We start from the raw sequence: 23,848 nt of genomic DNA, 5'->3' as shown, positions 1-23,848 counted from the left end.
TGGCACAAAAACAGACACAAAGATCAATGGGAGAAAATAGAGCACCCAGAAATGGACCCACAACTATATAGTCAATTCATCTTCAACAAAGTAGAAAGAATACCCAATCGAGAAAAGACAGTCTCTTCAACAAATGGTGTTGGGAAAACTAGACAGCAACATGCAGAAGAATGAACCTGGACCACTTTCTTACACCATATACAAAAATAAACTCAAAATGTATGAAAGACCTAAATGTGAGACAGGAAACCATCAAAATCCTAGAGAAGAACACAGGCAGCAACCTCTTTGACCTCAGCCGTAGCACTTCTGACTAGACACATCTCTGGAGGAAAGGTTAACAAAAGCAAACATGACTTACGTGAATTTCATCAAGAAAAAAACCTGCACAGTGAAGGAAACATTCAACAAAACTGAAAGGCAGCCTATGGAATGGGAGAAGATATATGGAACTAACATATCTGATTAAGGGTTAGTATCCAAAATCTATAAAGAACTTATCAAACTCAACATCTAAAAAATAAATAATACAGTTAAGAAACAGGCAGAAGACGGGGCACCAGGGTGGCTCAGTTGGGTAAGCATCTGACTTCGGCTCAGGTCATGATCTCACAGTTCATGGGTTCAAGCCCCGCATCAGGCTCCGTGCTAATAGCTCAGAGCCTGGAACCTGGTTCAGATTCTATGTCTCCGTCTCTCTCTGCCTTTCTCCCACTCATGCTCTGTCTCTCTCTCTCTCAAAAATAAACATTAAAAAAAAATTTAAGAAAAAAACCAGAAATGGGCAGAAGACACGAAGAGATGTTTCTCTAAAGACGACATACAAATGGCTAACAGACACATGAAAAGATGCTCACCATCACTCACCATCAGAGAAATACAAATCAAAACCACAATGAGATACCACCTCACACCTGTCAGAATGGCTAAAATAAAAACCCAGGAAACAAGAGATGTTGGCAAGGATTCACCTTACACTGTTGGTGGGAATGCAAACTGGTGCGGCCACTCTAAAAAACAGTGTGAAGGTTCCTCAGAAAGTTAAAGATAGAGCTACCCTACAACTCAGCAATTGCACTAGTAGGTATTTATCCAAAGGATACAAAAATACTGATCTGAAGAGGCACAAGCACCCCAATGTTTACAGCAGTACCATCAACAGCAAGCCAAATTATAGAAAGAGCCCAAAGTCCTTCGACTGATGAATGGGTAAAGAAGACGTGGAAAACACACACACACACACACACACACACGCACATGCACACGCACACGCACACACACACACACACACACACACACATACTGTATGATTCCACTCATATATGGAATTTAAGAAACAAAACAGATCAACATGGGGAAGAGAAGGGAGGATAAAATAAGATAAACATAGAGAGGGAGAGGGCACCTGGACAGCTCAGTCAGTTGAGCATCTGACTGTTAATTTTGGCTCAGGTCATGGTCTCAGGGTCATGAGATCCAACCTTGCATTGAGATCCATGCTGGCTGTGGAGCCTGCTTGAGATATTCTTTCTCTCTCTCTCTCTCCTTTTGCCCTTACACTGCTCACACGTGTGCTCTCTCTTGCTCTCAAAAAAATGCAAACAAAAAAACAAGAGGGAAGCAAACCATAAGAGACTCTTAACTATAGAAAACAATTAGGGGTTGCTAGAGGGGAGATGAGTGGGAGGGGATGGGCTAAATGGGTGATAGGCATTAAGGAGGTCACTTGGTGCTGTATGTAAGTGATGAATCACTAAACTGTACTCCTGAAACCAATATTATTACACTATATGTTAACTAACTTGAATTTAAATAAAATCTTGGAAGAAAAAAAACACTTTTAAAAAATTGGTTTCAAACACTACACCAAGCAATCAGACACCATGCTATTTGCAGATAGTAATTTGTTGCATTTATACATCTGTATAACAAAGCAGTAAAAGTATCAAGTGTTTATAAGAACATTTTGTTAAAAACATTAAGTCCTAGCTATTCTGTCTGTTAAAATAATTCTGAATAGACAAGTTCTATAGATCAGAATTTACCCTTTAAGTATGAAAAATATTTTCATCATATTGGATAGAAGGCTGACCAGTATTTATTACACAATTTTCTGCCATCTTAAAAGGAAGAAATTATAATTAACATTATGAACACTGCTCCACAAGACTGTACAAGACATTCCCTTAGAGCATGCCTTCTCATCCTGGTTGACTTCAACACTCAGTCTGTCCAATAAATCAGTCTGTCTCTTTGCTTCCTTATATCCAGTGGTTCACGCCTCCAAGATTTTACCCACTCCTTTAGTGAACACATCCAAACTGATCCTCCTTCAAAAGAGCCACTTTCTTGGGCGCCTGGGTGGCTCAGTCAGTTAAGTGTCTGACTTCAGCTCAGGTCATGATCTCATAGTTTGTGAGTTCGAGCTCCACATCAGGCTCTATGCTGACAGCTCAGAGCCCGGAACCTGCTTCAGATTCTGTGTCTCCCTCTCTCTTTGCCCCACCCCCCACTCACGTTTTTTTTCTCTCTCTCTCTCTCTCTCTCATAAACATTAAAAGGAAAGTTACAAAAAAAAAAAAGAAAGAAAGAAAGAAAAGAGCCACTTTCCTACCACAACTTCATCGCCTTTCAGAAATCTCTCTTCTAAATTTTTCAACCTTACAATCTCTTGGCCCCTCTTATTTTTACTTACCAGTCTCCTGTCATTTCCCTCCCCAAAACCAACAAATGAATCATTCTCTTGCCAGTACCCTTAATTCTCTCACCATACTGTCCTTTATTTTATCTTCTGATTAAAACAATTGCCCCACAATCCTCTCGTGTTTCTCAAAACAACTCTGGCTCCTTTTCTCCATGTCTTCTACCACCTTCCTGCTCCTTTTCAACAAGCAAACCTACCACACTGAGAAAAGAGAGCCATTGCGTGGTAAACTCATCAGCCTCCAGTCATTCAACCTTATACAACCTACATACCTTTCCCCTTTCCCTCTGGCAGTATGGAGAAAGTGTACATCCTGTCTAAAGCTAATCTTTCACCTGTGCTCTGGATCCTATTCCTTCATATTCCTAGGAATTTTGTTCTTCACTCCCTTCTCTCTGCATCATCACTTCTTTGCATGGGTTTCCTCACATTAGCATTTAAACTTGCTTAAATCAATCCCACGTTAAAAACAAAGCAACACAAAAACCTTCCTATGACTCTGGATTCACCTGCTGTGCTTTTATTGTATCCCTTTTTATCCTCCTTCATGTGGTCAAGAATTATTTAAAATGGATGACTTTACTTCTTCAACCTACCCTAAATTTCTTGCCCACTGCACAGCTCCACCTAGCTATCTCAAATTCAACTTTCTCCAAAATGAACTTTTTCTTCTCAAATGCACTCTTAGGTTATTCCTATCTAATCAACTAGTACCAGCATTATCTTAGTTTCCTAAGGTAAATATGTGTGCTTTCACTTTTCCTTCCCCTCCGTCTCCTTTACTCAATCATTAAATTTTGTCATGCTCTCTAATTTACCCACATTTCTCACTCCTCTGCCACTAACTTTGGTAGGAACACCCTCATATCTTGCCTAATAACTGTAGCTTTTATCTGAGGTTCCTGTTTGATCCTTTCCAATTCATTCCACACATAGCGACAGCTCTAAAACACAAATCTAATTTTGTCAATACTCTGAAATCTTTCCTTGCTTCCCCTTGTTACAGGGTAAGTCTCCCTAAATTCTTACCATGATTTCTAAGTCCTGAGCTGCCCCACTGCTTACCTTTCTAGTCAGCACTCTCTCCTCATTTTTTTTCTCTCACACTCTGTTCCAGCAATACTAAAATGTGCTACAGTCCCTCTCCTCTGAGTTAATTGCATATGCTGCTCCATGTCTAGACCTTGTCTTCGCTGTTACCTCCTCCAGGGAACCCTCTCCAATCCTTACAGCCAGGCTAGCATTCTTCTATACATAACTGTTTGTTCTTCCTTATGTTAAATTGCCTATGTACTTGTCCATATTCTGAATTAGAATGTAAACTTCCCAGGAATAGGGGTAATATCTACTTTGTTCAGTCTCTACAAAGGAAGAGACTTATCTTGTTGACAGTTATGCCTTTATTATTCCAAGGACAATTCTTGGCATATAACAAGCAAATAATAAGCATTTGCTGAATAAACAAGTTTACCTCATACTGTAATTGTAAGAATTACATAAAGTAACATGGGGAAAGCAGTTAGCATGATGCCGAATTCATAGAGCACTCAGTATCTATTATTTGTGACCAAAGTTAAAATTTCACTGTGTGGTCTAATAAACTTGTATATGAGATTACTGTGAGCAAGAAGTTTCAGTATGTTGACTGACTATGTGTTGAATCATTAGGGATACAATTAGAGAAAGAAGTGCGGCCAGATAAAAAACTGAAGTCCACAAGTGCCATCTTTGACAGTTGTTTCTCTACTTTTTACTTTGGGGCTGTAAAAACAAAAATATCAAAACCAAAACAAAGAAAAAGTTAAAAGTCTAACAATGAGGAACTCTTTCCAATATAGTTTTTTAATGTGGGTAAAGACTATTTTTGATTCAAGACATTCGGTTTCTACTTCACCAGAAATATATAATGATGGTCTATTTTTCCCCTTGCTTTTCCTCAGAGGTAGTTTGTAAGTTTTTTCCCTAAAATATGTCAAAATACAACAACAACAACAATAATAAACCTCAGAATAACTAAGAATGCAATGTGCCCTCACCTACCATATAGCAAAAATACTAAAAATTCTATAAACTCGGTGTTTAAGTCTTTGCAGCAGCAGTTCTAAAGTCATGAACCGTGGTACGCAGGTGCATCTACAGGGATACGATAGTATTATCTGCCCTTTTATTTATATTAATAAAAATGGAAGTTTCTAAGTAGACTCATTTTATTTATAATAAATTTACTTATTTTTTTACATTTATTTTTGAGAGACAGAGCACAAGTGGGGAGGGGCAGAGAGAGAAGGAGACACAGAATCTGAGCTGTCAGCACAGAGCCTGACGCAGGGCTCGAACCCACGAACTGTGAGATCATGACCTGAGCCGAAGTCAGATGCTTAACTGACTGAGCCACCCCAGCACCCCAATAATAAATTTATTTATAATAAAAGTTACTTCTGGGGTGCATGGGTGGTTCAGTCAGTTGAACGTCCAACTTGGGCTCAGGTCATGATCTCACATTTCGTGGGTTCAAGCCCCATGTCAGGCTCTGTGCTGACAGCTCAGAGCCTGGAGCCTCCTTCTGATTCTGTGTCTCCTTCTCTCTTTGCCCCTCCCCTGCTTACACTCTGTCAATCTCCCTCTCAAAAAATAAACATTTAAAAAAAAATTTTTTTTAAATAAAAAAAGAAATTTAAAAAGTTACTTTTTTGGTGGAAAGCTAGTGAGAAAATACCAAAATGGAACTGATCAGATAATAGTCTATTGCATGTTCAGCAATGTGGAACAAAGTAACATGAAAGTCCTTTAAGCTTCTTTTTAATAATGTAACAGTTTAAATGCTTAACCTATTCTTATTAAAAAATAATATTTTATTTGGTATTATTTGTACAGTATTTATGAAAACCCTATTAAAGACCAAGTTGAACTTATTATTTGAATTGCCACTCTTTGACTAATAATACAAACTACTTTTCGAGCAGCCTGACTTTGTGGCCCAAATTTGACTGCCATCAAAAGCTAGATACTGAATACTAGGTTGGGGGAAGTATCATAGTATAATGCACAATTCAATTCCAATAAAAACAGTAAGAACAACGGTTCAACGAAAAGATAAGTTTGGCTCTTTTGTCATCTTTATCTTATTCTTAAATAGTTGATCAATTTCAACCCTGTGTTAATTCATGCATTAATTATCAAGGATTCTTTCAGGTAAGGCTCCTTCAGGCAAGGCCACACTTCCTGACATAGTTACTTACATCTTGCCATAGATAGCTAAGACAAAATGTTTGGACAGCAGAATTAAAAGGGAACTCCTTCAATTATACATCTTTTTATTTAGTTTTTATAAAAGCAAAATACTGTGATAAAATCCAAACCAACCACCATGACCCTGTAAGTCATCGGATGTAATACCTCTCAGGGTCTTCAAAAAAGTAACATGGGATAAATGAACAGATTTAGAAAGACAGTATCACTTGAAAGAAATAAGACTCCCTCCAAAAAGAATTCTGGATATAAAAACAATTATGCGTTTAACTCAACTAAAATATCTAATCAGAACCCCCCCCAACAAAAAATAAAAAACAAAGTACGTATGCACACTATTCTGAAGTAACGAGGAAAAAGTAGAAAATAGAGTACAAAAATTATAAAACTTTAAAAAATAAAATTGAATTTTCTTACCCAAAGAGGATTTTACAATTGATTTAATTCCTGCATAAACCAATGATCCTTTGTTTCCTGGAGATTTCTGATCCATATCTTCTGTATACTGCTTCATAAGTATTTAAACGCATAGGAAATACTAATGATGATGTATAATAAAATACGTCAGAGCTGAATTTATTTTGATATGGAGCCAATTCATAATAGGCATCAGTGATAGTTCTACTTTATCGTAGATATACTTTTCTTCTTTCTCTACAATCTATAAAGCAGTATTTCAAGCTCAAGTTTTAAATAATTTTACTCTGTAATTTTAGCATTATGTAACTCATATTTGCACATAAAACATTCGGAATAAAATTTAAAGACTGACTTTTCAGCAAACTTTCAGAACATTTCTACCTGATTCAGCTCATGAAATTCACAATGAAAAGGATATAGTGCAGAGTATACCAGAGTGACTTGAGCTGTGGATCTTCATTTCCAGCTAAAATATGGTTTCTCCACACCTGTTCTGTATCAAGTCCATACCTGGATAAAGCCCGAAGGCGCATCTTCGTTGCTATATCTTTTTCTAAAGAATTATCATTTTCTTCTTCTGCACATTCATACAAATGACGACCACAAGCCCACATTAAAGATGTTATTGGGCTCCAGGCAAGAGATATCCTTTCAAAAACAGTGAAATCTGACATTGTTCGGTTGGGAGTTACAACTATCATTCGATTTTGACTTGTTGGATGCCAAGCAAAGGAAGCAATGTAATTGTCACAAGGTTGCACACTTCTTTCAATTATTGTGGGCTCAGTTTCATCTCCAATGGGAGTGGGTGTGTGCTGCATATCATATAATCTAATAATATTACTATCCCTTGTCAAAGTGGCAAGCAGACCAGTCCTAGTTGGACACCATGCTACTTTTGTTAAGGGCTTTGGCTGCTCAGTCAAAGTCAAAACTGGCTTCTCAAATTTCCTTAGATCCCATATTGCAACCTGACCTTCATAGAAGGAAGCAACACGATCGTGGAAGTATGGGTCTACTGTCACCCCCTGAACAGCTTTTGTATTTACAAACATCTTTTGGCTCGTATTCCGAAGATCAAATATGGCTAGGTTACGATGCATACCAGCAAGGAGAAGTTTCTGGTCTCGTGGAAGCCAACAAAGAGACAGACAAGCATCATTCTGTCCCAATTCATAAAGAGGTTTTGTTACCAATAATGTTGTTTCAGTTTCACCTGCTGAAAGTCTCACTTTCTCCATGGGAACTATGTCAGGTGTATATTTGCTGCAAATATCCCAAATCAGCACCGAAAAATCAGCTCTATGTTTATCTAGCCCAGCAGCAAGCCAGTTACTATCCAATGGATTCCACGCAAGGGTATTGCATTGTCGGGCATGTTTTGGGACAAATTCTTTTCCTATCAAATCTTTGAATTTTGAGTTATGATCCTGACCAAGACTTGTAAGTACAACTCGACCATTTGCTTGTCCAACTGCTAGGAGGCATTCAGGATCATAATTGAGATACCAGGCAACACATTTCATATATGGTGTATCTGAATTTATTGATAGTAATGTAGCTGCAGAGTCTTCAGATAAACGTAAAGATCCAGCTTTGAGTTCTGAATTCACAGTAGATTCCACATGATATAGGCTCAGTTCTGAGTCACACACAACAAATCTATCAACTTGGTGTGGTGCCCACAATATATCAGGTTTGGTACCGCTCATGTTTAGTGATGTGCTCAAGTAGTCCAGTCAGGTCCATTCACTGAAAATCTGTTTAAAAATAAAAAGTTTTAAAATGTTAACAAAATACAAATCTAAGATGAATAAACTATTTGGAAAGTCAGGAAATTCTCTATATAGGTACTCTGTTTCTCAATATATTTCTTCCAACTGCTAGGAATTCATGATCATGTTTATTAATTAAAGAGGGAAAAAGAAGGGTGCCTGGGTGACTCAGTCAGTTGAGTGTCTGACTCTTAATCTAGGCTCAGGTCATGATCCCAGGATCGTGGGCTTGAGCCCCATGTTGGGCTCCGTGCTGGGTGTGGAGCCTGCTTGGGATTCTCTCTGTCCCCCTGCCCTTCTCTCCTGCTTGAAGGGAAGGGGAAGGGGAGGAAAGAAGGAAGGAAGAAATAAGGAAAAAGAACTTCTCCCAATAAAATGAGGTGGTAAGATTCTGAGAACTACATTTTGGCCTTTTTCCCCATGATCAAGTATTTTAATTGCACTGTGACTACTAACTTCATTAACCTCAGAATTAATATAACTTCAGCATGGTGAGCAAATTAATAAGCATCATCCCTTTGAAGGGGATAAAACTTTAAAGAATTATGAATCATGTTCTTAAGCAACAGTTTAGAGCAGCACTATCCAACAGAACTTTCCACAGTGACAGAAATGTTCTCTAGCTATACTGCTGTCCAATAGGGTAGCTATTAGCAACATGTGGCTACCAAGCACTAAAAATGTGACTAGTACAATTTTTAAATCTTATTTACCTTTAACTAATTTTTAATAAATAGCCACAGGTTGCCAGCATAATAGACAATGAAGATTTAAAATACAATGCCACTACAAAGACAGAGGTCTCTTTCTCAAGGTTCAACAATAACAAGCAGCTCTATATGGCAGAATAAATAGCAGCATGTATTGAGCAGAGCTGACTTTTATTCCCACCCCTGACGTATATTAGCTATACGCCTGGGAAAGGCCTTTGTGACTGGGCGTCCTTTTGTTTTTTCGTCTATACAACCAAAGAGTTGGTTTAGTGTTTGCCAAATTTCATTCACATACCATCTATTTTTATTTAATATTTTTATTTACATTGACTATTTTTAAAATCACAAAATCTATTTTAACCTATCATAAAATCCATGAATCATGGGCATGGTATGCTAAATGTATTTTTCTAATATACATTGAAATGTATAACTATTAAAATGCTTAATATGTTAACTATACTGGAATTTTTAAAAAATGCTTATGTTTTACCTAAAATCATCCTGTTTACAACCAGCAGTACACACTGCATTTGAGAAAAACTGAATTAAGTGATCATTAAAGGCTCTTTCAGATTTCAATTCTATGCATTTTGATTAATATTGACATGGGATTTTGAAAAGATAAATATGACAGTCATTTAAGCACAAACTAAAAATAACTATGTTAAAATGTTATTTTAAAAACAAAAGCTACTTAACAAAAATGTAAATGTCTGTTTTTAACCAATTCTGGCTAGAGGTTATAGTCTGGATTAAAAAGGAACATGGGGCGCCTGGGTGGCTCAGTCGGATGAGCATCCTACTTCGGCTCAGGTCATGATCTCACGGTTCATGAGTTCGAGCCCCGCATCGGGCTCTGTGCTGACAGCTCAGAGCCTGGAGCCTGCTTCAGATTCTGTGTCCCCCTTCAGATTCTGGGTCCACCCCACCCCTGCTTGTGCTCTGTCTTTCAAAAATGAATAAACATAAAAAAAAAAAAAAAAAGGAACAAAGACATTTAGTACCTTTATGGCAAATGGTATCTGCACAACTATGTTCTCAGTTTTTTTTTTTTTTAATAGGTTTTGTTTTGTTTCATTTTGTTTTTAACTTTTACTTATTCTTGGAGGGGGAGGAGCAGAGAGAGGGAGACAGAGAATCCTAAGCAAGCTTCGTGCTTTTAGCGCAGAGCTCTAGGGTTCCAACTCACAAACCATGAGATCATGACCTGAGCTGAAACCAAGAGTCCAATGCTTAACCAACTGAGCCACCCAGGTGCCCCTATAGTGTCAGTTTTTTAAAGGTAAAGCTATGGTTCGTTCATTCATCCCCTTCCAGATAGAGAACCTGGCACAGACTCCTAATATAGATAAACTAAAGAAATTCAGCTCAAACATACTTGCTTTACTTTTTGATCTTGTAAAACTTTTAGTCAGGAACTATTAGTCCAGAATTCAACAGACTCATACAATTTAAATGGAAAATCCACTAAGAATACTTATACTGGCTTATTTCCTTTCTTCGGGTTCTGAAGCTCAATATCAATCATTTCAATTATATTCTTACTAGACAGACCCTCAATTTCTTCATTTCCTTGCCACTTTAGGCTTGCCTTCCCCTAACCTTGATCAACCCTTATTCTTCTCTCCTCCACTCAGGCTGCCAAGTTTCACAGCTTAAGGACAGTTTCCACAGAAATTAAGGTATACAACATGTCTGGCCTATGGTGCTGATTCTGCAATTCTTTTACTTATCTGTATACTCAGGCCTTTATGAAATTCATCTTTATGTAGTATCACAGGGACCTTTCTAAAATGCAAACTTAACCAGGTTATACAATCTCTGCTTAAAACCCTCTAATGGTTTCCAATTGTTCTCAGTACAGAGTTCCAAAATCTTCAATATAACCTATAAAGTCCTAAATCTTTTGGCCTCTACCTACTGCTTTGGCCTCAAGGCACACCATTTTCCTCCTTGCTGTGTTCTGGCGACATGGTCTTCTTTTCAGTTCCTAGATTATAACCTCCCTCTGTCCCCTCCCCTCATCACCCCCCCATCACCACTCTTGCAAATGCCGTTCCCTCTTGTTAGAACATTCTTCCCCCCCTTCTTGGTCAAGTTAACACCTACTTGACCATCTCTCAACCGTCATGGTTGACATCAAACATCCTCTATCCCCTCCCCAGTCTGTCAGGTTACTTAGTTATGTACTCTCAGTGAATAGTATTCCTTCCCTTTAAATCACCCTGTCTCTCCTACTAAATTATAAGCTCCATAAGAGCAAGAAAAGTACCTTTTGCTTTCTATTTGTACCTCTGATACCCAGCCCAGTGCCAGGCACTTAGTAGATACTTAACAATTATTTGTTAAATGAATGCATTTGTTAAATGCTCCATCTGACATTTCCCACACTGTTATATCCAAGTTTTACCAATCTCCTCATGCTTCTACCTATACTCTTCCTAGTAGAGACTGGCTCCAGGCAAGAGCAAAGTGCCCACTGTCATAACTGGTTCCAATGATGGGCAAGAGCCCACAGTGAGCCACAATGATCCTAAGAAAGGATCATTCTAATACCTTTCATTTATTCTATAAATATTTATTGGGCATAGTGTATGTGCTAGACACTGTTCTAAATGCTAACATGGTAGTAAACAGGGACAGATAAACTCTCTGATTGCTATGGACTAAATTGTGCCCTCTCCCCCAAATTCATACTGAAGCCCTAATCCCCAATATGATAGAATTAGAGAGAGCCTTTAAAGGGGGTGATCAGAGTGAAATGAGGTCATAAGGGTAGAGTGCTAAACTGATAGAACTGGTGCCCTTACAAGAAGAGAGAGAGAGCTATAGAGCTCTCTCCCTACCATGTGAAGACACAGTGAGGACACAGTAAGAAGGACACAGTGAGAAGGCAGCTATCTGTGAGCCAAGAAAAGAACTCTCACCAAAACTAGACCTGGCACCCTGATTTCAGACTCCAACCTGTGAGCACTGTAAGAAAATAAATTTCTGTTGTTTAAGCCATCTAGTCTAGGGGCTTTGGTTATGGCAGCCCAAGCAGACTAATAAAGGTCTAATAATGCCTGCGTTCTAGAGCTGAAGTTAGGATGTAGTAGGACGTAGCTGCAGTAGGACGTAGGTAAGACAACAGAAAGCCGGAACAGATACTACCAAGCAAGGGTTCACGCTCATGCCTGTACGGACAGAGGAAACCTCTTAACTGGAGGTATCTGGAGATCTAGCCTATCTTCCTATCTTATCAATAGGACTTTCAAAGTGTGCTTCTATTAAGCACACTTTCAATCTGGGCTTCCATCCCATAATCATATTCTTTACATGGATGATCTGTAAAACTTGGTGACAAACTGAAAAATCCACCTTAAAAAACACAGAGGGTGCCTGGGTGGCTCAGTTACTTAAGCATCCAACTTTGGCTCAGTTCATGAACTAGCAGTTTATGAGTTCCAGCCCCACATCAGACTCCATGTTGACAGCTCAGAGCCTGAAGCCTGCTTTGGATTCTGTGTCTCCCTCTCTCTCTGCCCCTCCCCCACTCGCACTCTGTCTCTCTCAAAAATAAGTAAACATTAAAAAAAAAATTAAAAGAAACACAAAATAGAAAGCGTTACTATAATTTAAAAAACTCTGATTTGCATGACTCTCAAGGGAGGACCATCAGCATTTCTTCTGATGTAAGTATGCATGTACAACGTTTATATCCATAAAATGTTTCATATCCATAAAATCTGATTACAGTAATTTTTGTACAAAACTTGAGAGTTAGACTGGCAAACCCCTCTCATTTCACACTGGAGTAAAGTGAAGACCAGACGTTTTGGTTTTTGTCCAAAACCTCCCAACTCCCATCCCAGATTACTGTATAAGAAAAAAATCAACTACATCATTTGCAGGGCCTAGTGCAACATGAAAACAACAAGGCCCTCTTACTGAAAAATTATTAAGAATTTCAAGGTGGTGACAAAGAACATTAAACCAAGTGCCAGCCCTTCTAAACAACGGGTCATATGTGACTGCATAGGTTGTATTAACAACCTAGAGATATACCCATAAACACCCTTTTAAGAAAAATGTTTTTTTTACAATCCAACACATGGTATAGATGGATCCTGGCTCATGAACGTAGATGACTAGGAATAAGGTGAAGAGCAAAGAAAACTAAACCTGGAGTCAGGGGACCTCCAGCCACGCACTGGCTAAACACTGACAAGTCTGTTAATACACCAAGACTGTAAGAGATAGAACAGATAGAACACACCCTACCTTCATGTCACAAAGTTGTGACAAACTGAGTTCTTCATATCACACAGCTGTTAGTATCACTATGATTTTCTTCAACAACCCTGAAGTTAATGTTTTCAAGTGTTGGAAACACTGAAAAGTGGGAGTGGAAGGGGTGAAATCTGCAATAATTACAGCTTATGTTAACATCTTCACCTTCAAGTTTTACAAGCGTTCACTTCCCCTCAATGGTTTTGAGCACAGGAAAGCCATGCCGATCCTGTATTCCTCACCAGAACATCTGTAACAGCACTATCCGACAGAAATACAGTGTTAGCCACAGGATTTAAGTTTCTAGTAGCCACACTGAAAAAGTATAAGGAGATGAAATATTTTATTCTCCCCAACATATAAAAAAAAAATCCCTTTCCAACATGCAATCAAAGTAAAAAACTATTCAATTTTTTTTTGTCTGTTTGGGAGGGGGGGTGTCAAGTCCTGTAAATCCGATGGGTATTTTATCATACACTTAGAGCACATCTCAACTCTGTGGCTACTGGACAGTGAAGATCCATAATACTAAGTGTACAAAGTATCCAACTACCCTCTCACATCCTTTTGTTGTCTTCTACTTTTCTTACCATAACAAATAACAGCAGCAGTTTCAGGAAGTTCTCACCCTCACCATCTTCAAGGAGATGCACTACACAAATTTCCCTTAAAATATAGTTATACAAAGGGCCTGTAATGCAGGCATCTGCAAATCATTTTAGCACTGCTCGTGGCACACGTGAAAGGCTTTATTCATCCTCTTACGGAATTTTCACTACTCATACAAGCACAGAACACAGCTAACCAACCGGGTGACAGGCCCTTTGGGAAGTATTTAATAAAGTACAGCCAAAGCGAGGCTCTTGCTATTCCGGGTAAATCAGGAATCTGAGGGCCACTCCCACGCTCTAGACACCTGGCTGAGCCGCCCGTCCAACGCGAGGACGCCGTTCCGCACGAACTCGCCGCGCGGCTGACCGCAGCGCGGCCCCAGCGGCCCCGACGAGGTCCGAGCGCGCCCCGAGGCCTCCTGCAGCTCCGAGGCTCCCAGCTAGGCCCCACCGGCCGCCCGGCGCGGTTATCCCGCAGCGCGGAACGCGACGCCCTGCGCCTCGGCTCCGAGATGGCCCCCGGGTCCGCCCCCGCCCGGGCCTTTCAACCGGGCTTTCCCGGGCCCCTCGCGGCGGCCCCGGCATTCCTGAGCCCACTACCCGGGCCTCCGTCGGGGGTGCTGAGACGCGCGGCCCGAGCCGCGCTCACTGACCTGATGAGGCAGCGCGGCCACCGCACAGCCACTTCCGGCTTGGTCACCGCCCCTCCCGCCGCAGGAGTCCGGGCGCGGGCAAGATGGCGGCCGCGGCGGCGCGGTCAGTAACCTAGGCCACCCGGCTGGGACCCACGACCCCACCGCCGTGCCTCAGGCACACGCGGACGTGCCTCGGCCTCAGAAGGATAGTTCCCTGCCCGTGAGCCCCGCCCTTCGTCGCCCCGGAATAGCCCCGCCCTGGGGCGGGGCCACTGCCCAGGAGGCCCCGCCTTCCGCTCGAGCGCTCCCCTGCGCCCCCGGAGGCCCCGCCCCTGCGGCCTGCGAGAGGTAAAGCCGGCAAGCTTACCTGGACCGACTCTCGGAGAGGAAATTTCCCAAGTACTACACACACTTTAGCTCATTTGATCAGTTAAATTTACATTAACAATTTATGCAGGCCATACATGTAGTGGAAACTCCAGGGTGTTTGGTTCACGATTTATTCATTAATTTACTCATTCTACAAACACCTCTTGAGTGACCTTGTGTACCTAGCACCGTCCTGGAATGCTCGGGAACTGAAGTGAACAAAAAAGAAGTGGTCCTGGAAGAAAACAGGGATGCCTTGTAAGGCTAATACCGTGCTCCATCGAAGGGGCGCCTCCTTAGTGTAGGGAGGTCAGGAAGGCTTCCCTGAGGACCCCTAGGGTGAGACTGGGGGAATTAGATGGGGAAGGGAACGGAGAGGAGGGGGTTGGAAGAGAAGAGCCTTTTAGGGCAGGGGAAGAGTGAAAGTTGAGGAGGGATGGCATCTCAATGGGGAAGCAGTCAAGTATGGATGGATGAGCAGAGGAAGTGGGGAGAGATTAAGATGCTGTATCAGAAAGGCATTTGGAAACCACGGTAGTGGGTCTCCTAAAGACAATGATGCAGTATTGAATGTTTTTAACTAGGCAAGTGGTATGATGGTTTTTCCAGGAGAAAAGGAAAGGGTAGGATAAGTATCCCCACGAGAGATTATGGTAATCCATACTACCAGTGATATGGAGAGTGGGAATGGAGAGAAGTGTGGGGAATATTTAGAAGATGGAATGAACGGAGCTTGAGGGTTGACTAAGGTGAGTGAGGGACAGAGAGTGTTCTAGGTTTCTGGTTCCCATAACTGAGTGAATGGTGCAGCCACAAGTGTCACAAATCTGACACAGGCTTCCTCAAGATATCTGGCAACCATGCTTAAAAATGGGTGGTTTGGGGCTTGTAGTGATTGGCACAGATAGCAAAATGAGCTTAATCCCCATGATCTTCAAGGCAGATCGTTTTGGCAAGAGGATGAGTTTGGGAGGAGTATTGCCTGAAGTGGTCTGAGGCTCCTTTTCATTCCTGCTGTTGGAGAAGTGGAGGCTGGAGAAAGTACTGTACTGCTGTGGGGAGATACCACAAGATTCATCACCTCAAACACTACCTTGCCAATCTTCTCAATGGTTTAGGCCCTGGACCCAAAACACCAGATCAATACAAGTCTCTTCCTTATCCACTGCTACCATATTCATAGCCAAGGAAAACATCTCCCCTCATGGTCAGGAGATGATGTTACTTCCTACTTCAGAAAGAGAATTTAAGGTATTTGGTAGGAATTTCCCACAGCCTTCTACTATTTTCTCTCTCCTTCCCCCAACATCATCATTCACTCCCATTCTTTCCTTCTTCTAGTTGACACAAAGGAAGAGGAGGGACTAGATGTTTCTCCTCTTCTGGGACAATTTTCTTCTTTTCTGTGTGTCCCTATTTCTACTGGGTTTTTGTTTTGTTTTGTTTTACTTTCAACATGTGTTCAAGTCACTCCCATTTTTCTCCTCAAAGGTGAAGGCCATACTGGCTCTCTCTAATCCTGTATTTTCCTGTTTTCCCCTGAATTCACTCCTCTCAGGTCTTCATGTCACCACACCACCAAAACTGCTCATTATTTGCCTATAGTTGTCTTCTGCTTCCAGAATATATGCTCGACATCACCAGTTTTCATTCTGTTATACCTCCCCCTCCGCCAAATGTTAGCAAGGCACTCGGTGACCTAATTAAAGAGAAGAATTCCTTGGCCTCCCTTTCAGCTAAGTGTGGTTATATCAAAAAATTGTGGGGGCACCTTGGTGGCTCAGTTGGTTGGTCCTCCAGCTTCAGCTCAGGTCATGATCTCATGTGCTGACAGCTTGGAGCCTGGAGTGTGCTTCGGATTCTGTGTCCCTCTCTCCCCCTCACACTCTGTCTCTCTCAAAAATGAATAATAACCATTAAAAAAAAAATTTGTGACCAAAGAGATGTAAGTAGAAATGGATTATGTCCCTTAAAAGAGAAGCTGCTTGACATCTACATTCCTTTTCTCCCTTCCAGCTGTCTGGAAAATAGGAAAAAATAAACATGCTATAGAAATGGAGGCCATGTATTAAGGAAGACAAAACTGTCCCCTTCCTCTAGGTCCCAGCCTAATTCGGAAAGCAGAGGTACCCCCTCCCTTGGATCAACCATAGATTTCTGGACCATTACACAAGAGAAAATAAACTGTGTTCTCTTAAAAATTACTGTTTGTTTAGATCTGTTTTGTTACAGTGGCTTAGCCTATTTCCTGATACCCAGGGACACTATCTATTTTATTTCCTACTTAATCTCTAGAGCCTAAAACATAGGGCATGTGCTCAATAAAAATTTGTTGAATACATCCTAAAACAATACCTTTCTCTACACTCTCCTCCAGCTAATATATTTTTCTCTCCTTCCTTTTCCATCTAAGCTTTTGTGAAAGTGTGTTGCCACCAGTTTCTTGCACTCTAAAATCCTAATAGGAATAAGTGACACTTTTCACATTCTACTTGGAAATCAATTCTCCTTCTTCACCAAACGGTGTTCCTTGTTAGTAAAACTGGACTGAGTCCCTTGGAAGAGAAGCTTCTTGCCATTCACTTCCTCTTCTCCCTTCCTGCCATCTGGAAAATGGCAGATGGCATTTCCTTGTGAGTAGTGTAGAACTTTGGATTTCCTATAGCTCCTGCTATATAATATGCATTCAAAAATATTTACTGAGTGGGAGAGTGCATTGTATTTTTTGAAGATTATAATGTGTCAGAGAACTTAACAGACTGCTCTGAGGTTACACTAGTTGTTTCTATCAAACGTGCATTTTGTAATGGATGCCAGAGTTGCTATAGTTCAGTCTCATGGTTTTTTTGTTTTGTTTTTTAATTTGAACTTCTGTGTCATTAACAAGATATCCTTCTAAGCTCCTTTACATATGGTGTGGCGATCCAGGGTAGGATTTGTTTGTTGTGGTTTTAAACCAACAAAGGACAACAGCTGAAGAACTGCTGATTTCCTTCTTTTTAAAAAATTTTTTTTTAATATTTATTTATTTTTGAGAGAGAGAGAGACACGGGAATGAATGGGGGAGGGGCAGAGAGAGAAGGAGACACAGAATCTGAAGCAGGCTCCAGGCTCTGAGCTGTCAGGACAGAGCTCAATGTGGGGCTTGAACTCATGGACTGTGAGATCAAGACCTGAGCCGAAGTTGGAGGCTTAACCGACTGAGCCACCCAGGTGCCCCAGATTTCCTTCTTATTTACGACTGCCCTTAGAAGGAATTCAGTTACTATTGGAACATGCTGTGGAGTCTGTGACCGGCTAATCCCAGCTCCCTTTATTTGCACATGCACAAAATCAGTCTGTACCTGAGAGGACCTCAAGCAGGCTATGTGCTGTCAGCACCCAGCCACCTCCATCTCTTGAACTGTGAGATCATGACTTGAGCCTTGATCAAGAGCCAGAGGCTCAACCGACAAACCCACCCAGGTGTCCCAATGTGAGAGATCTTAAACTAGTGGTCTTCAAAAAGTATTCAAGTATACTCCCAAATCAGTGTGTAAATCAGTATACTTATTTGTATATTTTGAGGGGTTATAGCTAACAATGTCATAATAAACTTACATAGCTTCAAGGATATGATTTATAGTACATTTTTAATACTTAAATTATAAATAAAATTGTTACATCACACTTTAAATGTATTTGATGAAATTTAAATATGTTAGAGTTTCTTACAATCATTCATTTAAAATTTTTGTGACTAAGCTATTCTTTAATTGTGAGAAACTTTATATTATTCTATTTTTTTCTTCTTGATCTTGTACTTCCCTTTTACTTTCTTCCAGAATTCTTTGTTTGATAACAAACAACTATATGGCATATACCACGTACCAGATGCTCTACAACACAAGGCTCATTTAACACTGTCTCGGGTTAGGTGCTCTGGAACCATATTTCAAGATGGAGATTAGGATGTAGGATACTTGTGAAGAAGTGTTGGGATCAGCACCCATGGAAGGAAGAAAGAAGATGCAGGACTGGGCAGAGGGAAAAGTTGAGCTGTGATCCAATACCAACAAAGGCCTCAGCCAATCCATGAGAAACTTTGAAACTGGATTGGCCCTCCGGAGTTGTCTTGAATTGGGACAAGGGACTCAGGACTTTATACCACCTCACTGATGTGGATATGTCATTGATGTGACCTGTCCCTTGAAGGAAGTGTCACTTTGAATGAGGCAATTTTCTCCGGCAAACAGTCCCCAAACACAGCTGGCTGCTGAAGGACATCTCCTGCCAACTCTCCCAGCAGCCCAAGGACTAAGTCATTTATTACTGAAGGAGGACATCTAGGAGGTGCACCATGGACTCTATCACATCTTCCTCATAATGAGGATGATACTGTTATTTTTTTCCCTGTTACAAATGAGACAATGGAGGCATGGAAATGTTAAACAAATTGCCCCAAGATATCTCTTAAGTGGTGGAGTCCTCGAGGATATGAACCCGGACAATGTGGCCCCAGCATTGTGCTTCTAACTATTGGCCCAAGCACTTATCAAATGGAAAAGCCACTTAACCTAATTCTAAGTGTTATTAAAATAATCTTTGAAAACAGGAGTTGGCAATTTTTTTTTTTTTTTTGTAAAGCGCAAGACAATAAATATTTTCAGCTTTTTAGGTTACTCTGTCTCTATCACAACTACTCCATTCTGTCATTGCAGGGCAAAAATAGCTGTGATAGTACATAAACAAAGGGGTGTGGCTATGTTACAAGAAAACATTATTTATAGAAACAGGTGGCAGTTTGGATTAGTCTGTTAAACCCTGTTTTAGAAAAACATTTAAAGATAGAGGAAACACTCATGGTGTACTGTTATAGGAATAAAATAGTACCGAATGGAGTAAACATAATAATTCTAACCTTATTTTTTGAAGGCTGGAAGGAATTATGCCAACATTTCATTGGTAGATTTCTCTGTGTGATAGGCTTAAAAGTGATCATTATTTTCTTTATTATATACTTTTCTATGTTTTCTGAAATAAAAATGTAAAGATTTTTTAATGAGAAAAAAACCCAATGAATATTATTTTAAAGAGTATAGTTGGAGGAATTAGGATGCTAAATTCCATAATGATAGGAAGATACATCATAATCCTGTACCCATGGGATTAAGGCAGAAATAATAAAGTTTAAGCAGCATACTAAATGCTTCAGGAACTGAAGCCATTCTAGGACATTTACTGCAACATGAGTGGTGCTAACATTTCCTGCTTGGCTAACTGATTCTTCACAGGGTCTCTGTTTCATTTGTGGGTAACTTGGTATTAAGGAATGAATGTGTGTGTCCCCCCTAAAATCGATATAGTGTAATCCTAACACCTATGTGGTGACAATAGGAGATGGGGCCTTTGTGAGATAAGGTCATGAGAGCGGAGCCCTCACGAATGGAAGTAATGCCCTTACAAAAGGGACCCCAGAGAGCTCTCACACTCCTTTTCTGCCATGTGTGGACACAATGAAGTCAGCACTCTGAAATCTAGAAGAGGGTCCTCATCAGAACTTGACCACACTGGTACTCTGATCTCAGACTTCCAGCCTCCCGAACTGTGAGAAACACATTTCTGTTGTTTGTAAGCCATGCAACCTATGGTGATTTGTTACAGGAGACAGAACTAAGAAACTTGGCTTGTCCCTTCTGATGAGCATGGAAGCATGAAAGCAGTAGCCAGCAAAATACTATCAGAGCAGCACTGTTAATTCTAGTGAAACACAGGCCACCTCACTGCCTGGTCTCTTCCCCTCCTTAGATGGGATTTGAGAAAATCACATTTGGGCTTTTGAAACAGATGATTAGGCTAAATTCTGCTCGTCTCTCTGTTCCCACAGCCATTGCCCTAGTTTTGGTCTTAATTACTGCTCACCCAGACAGTAGTCTCCCAACTGGCCTCTGTCCCTACCTTTTTCCTTTAAACCCTGTCCTCTGTGTAGCTAGATTGATCTTCCTGAAGCACATCTCAAGTGACTCTCTTATGTGGAACTCTTCATTGGTTCATGGTCCCTGCAGACCAACATCCAAACTCCTCAGCCCACAGTTAAGACATCAATACTGTAAGTCTTAACTGTCGATGAGAAAGAACATTTGTGTTTTCAATGGATCAAATTAATTTTAGAATTGCCTAAACCAGACAAAGCCCAAAGCAGTCGTAAAGGCACACTTCTCTTGGTAGTAAGATGAGAAAAAGATTCCCAGAACCATCACTGAAAGTTAGACATATATCTAATTATGAAGATGATGCATTCAGAACCAGTGTAATTTTGAGCAAAAGACCAGGTCACAGAAAAACCAAAGCATATCTGATAGGTCTAAGCCAATAATTTGGAATGTTTCTGATGTAATGTATGATGAGTGACTATAAAACATTTAAATGGATGATTAATTTGATTCTCATGTTCAAAATCTTGGACCATCAGCAGCTTATTTGAGAAGCTAAGCCTGACTTTCTTATTAAGTATAATTGCAACCCCAGGAAGAAATGCAAGAGGTAGGAAACCAAAAGCATAAAGAGAATCAGAATTAGAATCAGGATAGAAATGATGAAAAAATCTACTTCCTAAGGTCTAACCCTTTTGTAACTTTTGTTATCAGTCAGTTTTATAGTCATTGAAGAGTGGAGTGTATTTTTTCTTCTTGTGAAAAACATTAAAGAAATATCTGCTACTGTATACTTGAGAAGAAGTATTCAGTTTGCAATGTTTACGAGTTTGAGGAAATCTAGCTTATTAAATTCATGTATTTTCAATATGTTAGTTGTATAAATGAAGTAAAATATGTACTAATGATTTAAAGGTTAACAAATTACATATAATAGTGGATACTCCTTTCCATGTAACATGCATGAAAGCTTCTGGGATATTAAAAGGAATGTTATCACCATGAAGTTGTCCCCATTCTGGCCCAATATGTTTTTCCCATTTGATCTCTTAGAGCTAGTAGCTCTAGCCCTACTGAATTGTGCCTAATTATTTTTATATAGCACTTTTCCTGTAACATGCCTGCTAGCGTAAGCAGTTAGATACACATGAGCAGAAGGGGAGAAAGGAAGATAACAGAGGGACAAATGCCAGGGACTACCCCATCTCTGCCAAGAGGCTGCCCCAGTTCCCTTAGACCAACCCCTTTTTTGGCCTAGCACAGACTGATAAGCAGAAGATACTGGCTACAGGGACTTCCCCAACTTCGGAGCATGCACACTTATGAAAGACCATGTGCACTAGTAATTCTGAGGCAGTAATGATATCATTATAATACCATGTGCAATGTGGTTTGGGCCCCCAACGTGGGTTACGCTTACACTCATGGGAAGATGACTAACACAGACTTACCAGAAAGGTCGGAGGGGAGGAAACCAAGGCAGACCCAAGATGGAGTGATAATAATAAGATGAGAGGGAGGAGACCAAATAAACCCCATAAAAGAACACAATGAGAAACTCAGCATGCTGCACCCCTACCTTTGGGTCAGCCCTCTCCTCTGTCTTTGGAGTGTATTTCTGCTACATAGAAGACCTTTGCTACTTTAACTCTCTATCTCTCTATCGGGTCTCTCAACCGAATTCTTTTCTTTGAGAAGACAAGAACTGAGGAATTCCACAATCCACCGCCCAGGAATACGCCTTTGTTCCTTTTTTTTTTTTTTTCTGGCATGTCCTTCTCCAAGAATTAGAAAAATTAAATTCTATTCATCCCACAAAATATATCACTCAGTTCCTCTTTGAAGTCTCCCATAGCTGGAAGTAATGTCTATCTTTCCAAACTCCTTAGCACCTTGTCTACTGTGCCTAGGTTAGATCCTCTGGCTCTTCACACACACACACACACACAATTATATACTGTAATAATTCTATTACCTATTATATTGCAATATATTTATATAGTTTATGAATTCCTTGAGGGTGGGATACGTTAAAGTCATCATTGTTCCCCTCATTATTTATTAAATCATGATAAAAGGAATGCATGATGAAAAATTACACAACTATATGAATGCTTCCATTCCAACTCAAAAATTTTAAAATATTGTGAAAACAGTATTGAAGGAAATGTCTTGAAATTCATATATTCCCACCATGCACAACCGTTTTCATTTCTCTGTTTCTGTTTCAGGATTTATCCATGCTCATACAACATGTTTGTTTGAGTAATAAGATGTTAAAAATGAATTTGTCATTTCTAGTAACTAGCTAAAGCCCCACTAGACTGGGACAGAATAATAGGTGATGATTGCTCCCACATTCCAAAGTGAGATGCTACCACTGTGCAGGGCTAGAATAGATTTTGTAGACTAAAGACCCCAAACCCTCCTGAAAGGGACTTGAAACTGAAGAATCTGAGAGAGATTTCTTTGGAGAAATTCATGTCCAGAAAGTCTTACTCTTAATTCCCTAGGAGAGACCTGAGAGTGCTGTTGTCCATGGAGGGCTTGATCTGTGCAAGCTGGAACAGAGACACAGGTAGAGAACATGATGGTCTGTTGTCTGAGCCATGTCTGAAAACTCTAAAGGCCAGCTTGGTTGTTCTAAAGGCTGAGAGGTGAGAGGAGCATCTGTTGGAAAGAACTTTCATTCTTGGAGTTTGTCAGGATAAACGATGCCTGAGTGTACCCTGTGGACAGGATGAGGGCCACAAGGGCAAGAGAGGCAGCATAACCCAGTCAATAAGAGGGCTTTCTGGTGGGAGTAAGGTGACCTCAGCTGAGAGACACTGGAGTTGTTCCTTTGGGAATAGGCTGGGTGAGAGGAGGGGGAGTTCCACACCCACCCCCACCCCCACAGAAGAGACCTAGCTGGCTTTAAAAGAACTTGGGATGAGAGATCCCCAGTGACGCAGTCTCCCAAAGAATGAGGGAGAACTCCACAGTGGAGAAAGAGATCACTTTAATACCTTCCAAAACCACCGCAAGGCAGTGAAGTAGCTCTTTCCTGCTGGTCTACCTGCTCTTCGTGAGCATGTGAAAGACAGACAGACACAAAGTGGGGAAGTGGGAGAGTTGACTATGCCCCTTTTCCTATTGCAGGCTTCCAGCTTGAAGTGAATCCCTGCTGAGGAGAGGAGAATCTT

General features: G+C 40.5%; 1 protein-coding gene across 4 annotated transcripts in view; it reads right to left on the bottom strand.

The window, feature by feature from the left end:
- MIOS (meiosis regulator for oocyte development) overlaps positions 1–14,700 on the bottom strand; it is a 48,025-nt gene extending 33,325 nt beyond the window's left edge. The window contains exons 1-4 of one of the 4 annotated variants that reach the window (XM_015535088.2): positions 14,053–14,135; positions 13,302–13,397; positions 6,792–8,133; positions 6,371–6,469 (exon numbers count right to left, since the gene is read on the bottom strand). In XM_015535088.2, the coding sequence (XP_015390574.1) occupies positions 6,371–6,469; positions 6,792–8,085 (1,393 nt within the window). In that variant the 5' untranslated portion in view covers positions 8,086–8,133; positions 13,302–13,397; positions 14,053–14,135. The other 3 variants (XM_042966991.1, XM_007076676.3, XM_007076678.3) reach the window with 3 other exon arrangements.
- Positions 14,701–23,848: the final 9,148 nt, after the last annotated feature.

This window comes from Panthera tigris, chromosome A2 (genome assembly GCF_018350195.1).
Source record: "Panthera tigris isolate Pti1 chromosome A2, P.tigris_Pti1_mat1.1, whole genome shotgun sequence".
Classification (NCBI taxonomy): domain Eukaryota; kingdom Metazoa; phylum Chordata; class Mammalia; order Carnivora; family Felidae; genus Panthera; species Panthera tigris.
This window is presented reverse-complemented; position numbering and strand designations above follow the sequence as displayed.